The sequence below is a fragment of the Rhinoraja longicauda genome, chromosome 34 (assembly GCF_053455715.1).
Source record: "Rhinoraja longicauda isolate Sanriku21f chromosome 34, sRhiLon1.1, whole genome shotgun sequence".
Classification (NCBI taxonomy): domain Eukaryota; kingdom Metazoa; phylum Chordata; class Chondrichthyes; order Rajiformes; family Arhynchobatidae; genus Rhinoraja; species Rhinoraja longicauda.
Genome location: NC_135986.1, coordinates 24,640,410 through 24,649,994, shown reverse-complemented (window position 1 = coordinate 24,649,994; position 9,585 = coordinate 24,640,410). Strand labels below are relative to the sequence as shown.

Genomic DNA, 9,585 nt, shown 5'->3' with positions numbered 1-9,585 from the left:
TTACAAAATTCTTAAGGGGTTGGACAGGCTGATGCGGGAAGATTGTTCCCGATGTTGCGGAAGTCCAGAACAAGGGGTCACAGCTTAAGGATAAGGGGGAAGTCTTTTAGGACCGAGATGAACTTTTTTTCACACAGAGAGTGGTGAATCTGTGGAATTCTCTGCCACAGAAGGTAGTTGAGGCCAGTTCATTGGCTATATTTAAGAGGGAGTTAGATGTGGCCCTTGTGGCTAAAGGGATCAGGGGGTACGGAGAGAAGGCAGGTACGGGATACTGAGTTGGATGATCAGCCATGATCATATTGAATGGCGGTGCGTACAGGCTCGAAGGGCCGAATGGCCTCCTCCTGCACCTATTTTCTATGTTTCTATGTTTGACATCGCCTGGCCTATTCCCACTGGTGTTAGAGTGCAGCAAAGTGTGGAGTCGTGCATTTTGGTGGTGGGAATAAAGGCGTAGACTATTTTCTAAATGGGGAGAGAGTCCAGAAATCGGAGGTGCAAAGGGATATGGGAGTGGTGGTGCAGGATTCCCAAAACGCTCATCTGCAAGTCGAATCGGTGGTAAAGAAAACTCAAGGCTAGCATTTGTTTCAAGAGGGCTTGTATACAAAAAACAGGGATGTAATGCTGGGGCTCTATAAGTCAAGTCAAGTCAATAGACAATAGACAATAGGTGCAGGAGGAGGCCATTCGGCCCTTCGAGCCAGCTCCGCCATTCAATGTGATCATGGCTGATCATTCTCAATCAGTACCCCGTTCCTGCCTTCTCCCCATACCCCCTGACTCCGCTATCCTTAAGAGCTCTATCTAACTCTCTCTTGAATGCATTCAGAGAATTGGCCTCCACTGCCTTCTGAGGCAGAGAATTCCACAGATTCACAACTCTCTGACTGAAAAAGGTTTTTCCTCATCTCAGTTCTAAATGGCCGACCCCTTATTCTTAAACTGTGTGGCCCCTGGTTCTGGACTCCCCCAACATTGGGAACATGTTTCCTGCCTCTAACGTGTCCAACTCCTTAATAATCTTATACGTTTCGATAAGATCTCCTCTCATCCTTCTAAATTCCAGTGTATACAAGCCTAGTCGCTCCAGTCTTTCAACATATGATAGTCCCGCCATTCTGGGAATTAACCAGGTGAACCTACGCTGCACGCCCTCAATATCAAGAAAGACAAGTCAATTTTATTGGTATAGCACATTTAAAAACAACCCACGTTGACCAAAGTGCTGTACGTCAGTTCAGGTACTAAGAAACGAACATACAATGGCACACAAACGTAACAGCACATACATAAACAGTTCACAGCGCCCCCCTCAGAGGGCCTCAAACGCTAGGGAGTAGAAATAGGTTTTGAGCCTGGACTTAAAGGAGTGGATGGAGGGGGCAGTTCTGATGGGGAGAGGGATGCTGTTGGAGTATTGTGAGCAATTTCATTATTATCTCAATGGAGTCAGATTATTATCTCAATGGTGTTAGGTTAGGTAAGGGGGAGGTGCAGCGAGACCTGGGTGTCCTTGTACCCCAGTCACTGAAAGTTGGCGTGCCGGTACAGCAGGCAGTGAAGAAAGCTAATGGCATGTTGACCTTCATAACAGTATAGGAGTAAAGAGGTTCTTCTGCAGTTGTACAGGGCCCTGGTGAGACCACATCTGGAGTATTGTGTACAGTTTTGGTCTCCTAATCTGAGGAAGGACATCCTTGTAATTGAGGCAGTGCAGAGTAGGTTCACGAGATTGATCCCCGGGATGGCGGGACTGTCATATGAGGAAAGATTGAAAAGACTAGGCTTGTATTCACTGGAGATTAGAAGAATGAGAGGGGATCTTATAGAAACATATAAAATTATAAAAGGACTGGATAAGCTGGATGCAGGAAAAATGTTCCCAATGTTGGGGGAGTCCAGAAACAGGGGCCACACACAGTCTTAGAATAAAGGGGAGGCCATTTAAAACTGAGGTGAGAAAAAAACTTTTTCACCCAGAGAGTTGTGAACCTGTGGAATTCTCTGCCACAGAGGGCAGTGGAGGCCGATTCACTGGATGGATTTAAGAGAGAGTTGGATAGAGCTCTAGGGGCTGGTGGAATCAAGGGATATGGGGAGAAGGCAGGCACGGGTTACTGGTTGTGGATGATCAGCCGTGATCACAATGAATGGTGGTGCTGGCTCAAAGGGCCGAATGGCTTCCTCCTGCACCTATTTTCTATGTTTCGATGTTTCTATGTTTCTAGGAGGTTTACGAGAACGATCCCAGGAATGAGTGGGTTAACGTACGATGAGCGTTTGTGGGCACTGGGCCTGTACTCGCTGGAGTTTAGAAGGGTGAGGGGGGACCTCATTGAAACGTACAGAATAGTGAGCGGCCTGGATAGAGTGGATGTGGAGAGGATGTTTCCACTAGTGGGAGAGTCTAGGACCAGAGGGCACAGCCTCAGAATTAAAGGACGTTCCTTTAGGAAGGAGGTGAGGAGGAATTTCTTTGGTCAGAGGGCGGTGAATCTGTGAGATTCTTTGCCACAGACGGCTGTGGAGGCCACAAGTCAGTGGATATTTTTAAGGCAGAGACAGATAGATTCTTGATCAGTGCGGGTGTCAGGGGTTTATGGGGAGAAGGCAGGAGAATGGGGTTAGGAGGGAGAGATAGATCAGCCATGATAGTGTTAGTGTGCGGGGATCGCTGGGCGGCGCGGACCCGGTGGGCCGAAGGGCCTGTTTCCGCGCTGTTTCTCTAAATTAAACTAAACTAAACTGCAGCCTGAAGAAGGGTCTTGACCCAAAACATCGCCCATTCTAAACTCAACTAAACTATACGATTGGATGGGGAGAGTGGACTTGGACTTGATGGGCCGAATGGCCTGATTCTGCTGAGGTTGCTGGCAGCGGGGGGGGGGGGGGGGGGGCAGGGCGGGTTCCTGAATGGTGGCCGATTAGGAAAAGGGGAGATGCAACGAGACCTGGGTGTCGTGGTGCACCAGTCATTGAAAGTAGGCATGCAGGTGCAGCAGGCAGTGAAGAAAGCCAATGGTATGTTGGCATTCACAGCGAGGGGATTTGAGTATAGGAGCAGGGAGGTTCTGCTGCAGTTGTACAGGGCCTTGGTGAGACCACACCTGGAGTATTGTGTGCAGTTTTGGTCTCCTAATCTGAGGAAAGACATTCTTGCCATAGAGGGAGTACAGAGAAGGTTCACCAGATTGATCCCTGGGATGGCAGGACTTTCATATGAAGAAAGACTGGATAGACTGGGCTTGTACTCGCTGGGATTTAGAAGATTGAGGGGGGATCTTATAGAAACTTACAAAATTCTTAAGGGGTTGGACAGGCTAGATGCAGGAAGATTGTTCCCAATGTTGGGGGAGTCCAGAACCAGGGGCCACACAGTTTAAGAATAAGGGGTCGGCCATTTAGAGCGGAGATGAGGAAAAACTTTTTCAGTCCGAGAGTTGTGAATCTGTGGAATTCTCTGCCTCAGAAGGCAGTGGAGGCCAATTCTCTGAATGCATTCAAGAGAGAGCTGGATAGAGCTCTTAAGGATAGCGGAGTCAGGGGGTATGGTGAGAAGGCAGGAACGGGGTACTGATTGAGAATGATCAACCATGATCACATTGAATGGCGGTGCGTACAGGCTCGAAGGGCCAAATGGCCTACTCCTGCACCTATTGTCTATGTTTCTATGTTTCTATGCTCACCCACAGCCACTCGGTTGGGCCTGTCCTTGCGCGGGAAGGATAGCAACACGTTGTAGGTGACGTTCCAGGCTTGGTCCAGGCCGGTCTCTGGGTCTCTCCACCTCTCCAGTACCAGCTGCACCAGGTCCAGGTCTCCCTGCGTCGTGGCCATGTGTGGCCTCTTGGACAGCACCCTGCAGCAGGCAGAACACGACAGGCCAGGCCGGCCATCAGCCCCAACGAACATCAGTCCCTTCAGTCCCTAAACGAGCTCCCCTCCCCCCGTATCAACCATCTTCCAACCCACCACTCTATCTCCAGGTCCCTCAGGTCGGCCGACTTGGGGCTACTCACTATCCCGCGGTCTAGGCTTAAGCTCAGGGGTGACCGCACTTTTGCATAGAAACATAGAAACATAGAAAATAGGTGCAGGAGTAGGCCATTCGGCCCTTCGAGCCTGTACGCACCGCCATTCAATATGATCATGGCTGATCATCCAACTCAGTATCCCGTACCTGCCTTCTCTCCATACCCCCTGATCCACAAGGGCCACATCTAACTCCCTCTTAAATATAGCCAATGAACTGGCCTCAACTACCTTCTGTGGCAGAGAATTCCACAGATTCACCACTCTGTGTGAAAAAAAAACTTTCTCATCTCGGTCCTAAAAGACTTCCCCCTTATCCTTAAACTGTGACCCCTTGTTCTGGACTTCCCCAACATCGGGAACAATCTTCCTGCATCTAGCCTGTCCAACCCCTTAAGAATTTTGTAAGTTTCTATAAGATCCCCCCTCAATCTTCTAAATTCCAGCTGAATTCCAACCTGTTGCGATGGTTTTAAATGTGCTGTACAAATAAAATTGACTTGACTTGACTTCAGTCTCCATCAGTACAGTAAGGCGGTCACGGTGGCGCGGCGGTAGAGTTGCTGCCTCACAGCGCCGGAGACCCGGGTTCCATCCCGACTACGGGCGCCGTCTGTACGGAGTTTGTACGTTCTCCCCGTGACCTGCGTGGGTTTTCTCCGAGATCTTCGGTTTCCTCCCACACTCCAAAGACGTGCAGGTTTGTAGGTTAATTGGCTGGGTGTAAATTGTCCCCAGTGGGTGTAGGATAGTGTTAGTGTGCGGGGATCGCTGGGCTGGGTGGACTCAGTGGGCCGAAGAGCCTGTTTCCACGCTGTATCTCTAAACTAAACTAAACTGAACACACGCACGCACACTCACACACACTCACACACACACACTCAGATGCTCATACACACACACTCACACACACACTCACACACACACACACACACACACACACTCAGATGCTCACACACACATACACACACACACTCACACACACACACACACACACACACACACACACACACCCACACACACACCCACACACACACCCACACATACACACTCACACACACACACTCAGATGCTCACACACACACACACACTCACACACACACACACACACACACACACACACACACACACACACACCCGTGGTCGGGATGGAACCCAGGACTCTGGCACTGCAAGTGCTGTGAGGCAGCAACTCTACCGCTGTGCCACCGTGGGTGTACGGAACGAGCAGCCGGAGGAAGTAGTTGAGGCAGGGACTACAACATCTCAGACATTCAGACAGGTACGTGGATAGGACAGGTTTGGAGGGATACGGGCCAAACGCAGGCAGGTGGGACTAGTGTAGATGGGGCATGTTGGGCGGTGTGGGCAGGTGGGACTAGTGTAGATGGGGCATGTTGGCCGGTGTGGGCAAAGGTGGGTCTAGTGTAGATGGGGCATGTTGGCCGGTGTGGGCAGGTGGGACTAGTGTAGATGGGGCATGTTGGCCGGTGTGGGCAGGTGGGACTAGAGTAGATGGGACATGTTGGGCGGTGTGGGCAGGTGGGACTAGTGTAGCTGGGGCATGTTGGTCATTCGGTGTGGGCGGGTGGGACTAGTGTAGATGGGGCATGTTGGCCGGTGTGGGCAGGTGGGACTAGTGTAGATGGGGCATGTTGGGCGGTGTGGGCAAAGGTGGGACTAGTGTAGATGGGGCATGTTGGCCGGTGTGGGCAGGTGGGACTAGTGTAGATGGGGCATGTTGGTCGTTCGGTGTGGGCGGGTGGGACTAGTGTAGATGGGGCATGTTGGCCGGTGTGGGCAGGTGGGACTAGTGTAGGTGGGGCATGTTGGCCGGTGTGGGCAAGTTGGGCCGAAGGGCCTGTTTCCGGGCTGGACGACTCTACAGCTGAGGGTGAATGACCGGGGGGTGTGAGTGGCCATGGGTTCAGTTGGTTACTGTTCCGAGGCAGCGTGACATTCTGAGGCATTTGATGGTCAGAGAAGCTAAACAAACAAACACTGGCTCTCAAACCACAGACAGACACAAAACACTGGAGTAACTCAGCAGGTCAGGCAGCATCTCAGGAGAGAAGGAATGGGTGACGTTTCGGGTCGAGACCCTTCTTCAGACTGGTTCGGGAGCTACTGATCCTACTTTACTGAAGGCAATTAGATGCAATACTACTCGGTCTGTCTCAGGAGGGATATTGATCTGCCAACAGTCATAAAACATCAGTCTGAAGAAGGGTCTCGACCCGAAACGTCACCCATTCCTTCTCTCCCGAGATGCTGCCTGACCCGCTGAGTTACTCCAGCACTTTGTGTCTACCTTCAATTTGTACCAGCATCTGCAGTTATTTTCCTACACAGTCGTTAAACACAAGATCAATAGAAACATAGAAACATAGAAAATAGGTGCAGGATTAGGCCATTCGGCCCTTCGAGCCTGTACGCACCGCCATTCAATATGGTCACGGCTGATCATCCACAATCAGTGCCCCGTTCCTGCTTTCTCCCCATATCCCTTGATTCCGTTAGCCCTAAGAGCTAAATCTAACTCTCTCTTGAAAACATCCAGTGAATCGGCCTCCGCTGCCCTCTGTGGCAGAGAATTCCACAGATTCACAACTCTCTGGGTGAAAAAGGTTTTTCCTCATCTCAGTCCTAAATGGCCGACCCCTTATTCTTAAACTGTGTGGCCCCTGGTTCTGGACTCCCCCCAACATCGGGAACATTTTTCCTGCATCTAGACCTGTCCAATCCCTTTAGAATTTTATATGTTTCTATAAGATCCCCTCTCATCCTTCTAAATTCCAGTGAATACAAGCCCGGTCGACCCATTCTTTCATCGTATGCCAGTCCCGCCATCCCGGGGATTAACCTGGTGAACCTACGCTGCACGCCCTCAATGGCAAGGATGTCCTTCCTCAAGTTAGGAGACCAAAACTGCACACAGTACTCCAGGTGCGGTCTCACTAGGGCCCTGTACAACTGCACACAGTACTCCAGGTGCGGTCTCACTAGGGCCCTGTACAACTGCACACAGTACTCCAGGTGCGGTCTCACTAGGAACATGACATTAAAGTGACGCGTGGAGAATCCTGGATTGGGGAAATGCAAAGATAGACAATAGACAATAGGTGCAGGAGGAGGCCATTCGGCCCATTCGAGCCTGTACGCACCGCCATTCAATGTGATCATGGCTGATCATTCTCAATCAGTACCCCGTTCCTGCCTTCTCCCCATACCCCCTGACTCCGCTATCCTTAAGAGCTCTATCCAGCTCTCTCTTGAATGCATTCAGAGAATTGGCCTCCAAGATTGGGGGGGGGGGGAGGGGGCGAGGGGGGGTTGGAGGGAGGGGGGTGGAGGGAGGGGGGTGCCACCCTGACCCAAGTGAGGTTCTGCCTCTCCCTGTCTACCACCCCTCACCCTGAGCCAACTGAGGTACCTCCTCTCTGGGTCCACCACCCCTCACCCTCACCCTGACCCAACTGAGGTTCTTCCTCTCCCTGTCCCTCACCCTCTCCCTGTCCCTCACCCTCACCCTCACCCTCACCCTCACCCTCACCCTCACCCTCACCCTCACCCTCACCCTCACCCTCACCCTCACCCTCACCCTCACCCTCACCCTCACCCTCACCCTCACCCTCACCCAACTGAGGTTCTTCTTCTCTGGGTCTACCACCCCTCACCCTGACCCAACTGAGGTTCTTCTTCTCTGGGTCTACCACCCCATACCCAACTGAGGTGCCCCCTCTCCCTGTCCACCACCCCTCACCCTCGCCCTGACCCACCTGAGGTTCTCCCTCTCCGTGTCCACCACCCCTCACCCTGACCCACCTGAGGTGCTCCCTGATCCTCTCCCTTTCCACCACCTTGACCATCACCCTGACCCAACTGAGGTTCCTCCTCTCCTTGTCCACCACCCTCACCCTGACCCACCTGAGGTTCTCCCTGTCCACCACCTTGACCCTCACCCTGACCCACCTGGCGTTCTCCCTGATCTTCTCCCTGTCCACCACCCTCACCCTCACCCTGACCCAACTGAGGTTCTCCCTCACCCTGACCCAACTGAGGTTCTACCTCTCTCTGTCCACCACCCCTGACCCACCTGAGGTTCTCCCTGATCTTCTCCATGTCCACCACCCTCACCCTGACCCAACTGAGGTTCCTCCTCTCCTTGTCCACCACCCTCACCCTTACCCTGACCCACCTGAGGTTCTCCCTGATCCTCTCCTTGTCCACCTGCTCCATGAAGCTACGGATGACCTCCTGGTCCACGTCCTGGTCGGGCCTCTTCCCTTCCTCGCCCCCGCCCTTGGGGATGGCAAAGTGGCCCAGCAGGATGCCGACCACCAGGGCGCCCACCCCAGCCACCCCTCCCACGATCCACGCCTTCATGCCCAGTCGTGCGGGTTGCTCGTGGGCACAGAGGAGGGGGGTTAGACCTGTGACCCAGCCGGGACGCTTCCGACACCTTGTCAGGGTTTGGAGATCGTCCCGAACAAAGCTACCACCAGCTAATGTCTAACCTGTGGTTGGTTACATATTAACAGCCCAGATTGCCCGTCAGATAGTCCGACCAACAGATCATAGCGATGGGATTTGAGTATAGGAGCAGGGAGGTTCTGCTGCAGTTGTACAGAGCATTGGTGAGACCACACCTGGAGTATTGCGTACAGTTTTGGTCTCCTAATCTGAGGAAAGACATTCTTGCCATAGAGGGAGTACAGAGAAGGTTCACCAGATTGATCCCTGGGATGGCAGGACTTTCATATGAAGAAAGACTGGATAGACTCGGCTTGTACTCGCTGGAATTTAGAAGACTGAGGGGGGATCTTATAGAAACTTACAAAATTCTTAAGGGGTTGGAGAGGCTAGATGCGGGAAGATTGTTCCCGATGTTGGGGAAGTCCAGAACCAGGGGTCACAGTTTAAGGATAAGGGGGAAGTCTTTTAGGACCGAGATGAGAACGTTTTTCTTCACACAGAGAGTGGTGAATCTGTGGAATTCTCTGCCACAGAAGGTAGTTGAGGCCAGTTCATTGGCTATATTTAAGAGGGAGTTAGATGTGGCCCTTGTGGCTAAAGGGATCAGGGGGTATGGAGAGAAGGCAGGTACGGGATACTGAGCTGGATGATCAGCCATGATCATATTGAATGGCGGTGCGTACAGGCTCGAAGGGCCGAATGGCCTACTCCTGCACCTATTTTCTATGTTTCTATGTTTCTATCATCAGTTAGTGGAAAACATAGAATCAAGGTGTGTACACCTGTTCCAGGTGTGGACTCCTGTACATCGGCGAGACCAAGCGCAGGCTCGGCGATCGTTTCGCTCAACACCTCCGCTCAGTCCGCCTAGACCTACCTGATCTCCCGGTTGCCTCCCACTCCCGCACTGACCTCTCTGTCCTGGGCCTCCTCCACTGTCAGAGTGAGGCCCAGCGCAAATTGGAGGAACAGCACCTCATATTTCGCTTGGGCAGCTCACACCCCAGCGGTATGAACATTGACTTCTCCAACTTCAACTAACCCTCTCTCTCCATCCCCTTCCCAGTTCTC

The 9,585-nt window shown here is 52.2% G+C and overlaps 1 protein-coding gene across 1 annotated transcript in view; it reads right to left on the bottom strand.

Annotated features, from left to right (window-relative positions):
- LOC144609647 (aminopeptidase NAALADL1-like) overlaps positions 1-8,501 on the bottom strand; it is a gene marked incomplete at its 3' end in the record, with an annotated part of 18,844 nt that extends 10,343 nt beyond the window's left edge. The window contains exons 1-2 of the mRNA XM_078428147.1: positions 8,237-8,501; positions 3,693-3,865 (exon numbers count right to left, since the gene is read on the bottom strand). Of these exons, the coding sequence (XP_078284273.1) occupies positions 3,693-3,865; positions 8,237-8,424 (361 nt within the window). The remainder of the gene's footprint in view (positions 1-3,692; positions 3,866-8,236) is intronic.
- Positions 8,502-9,585: the final 1,084 nt, after the last annotated feature.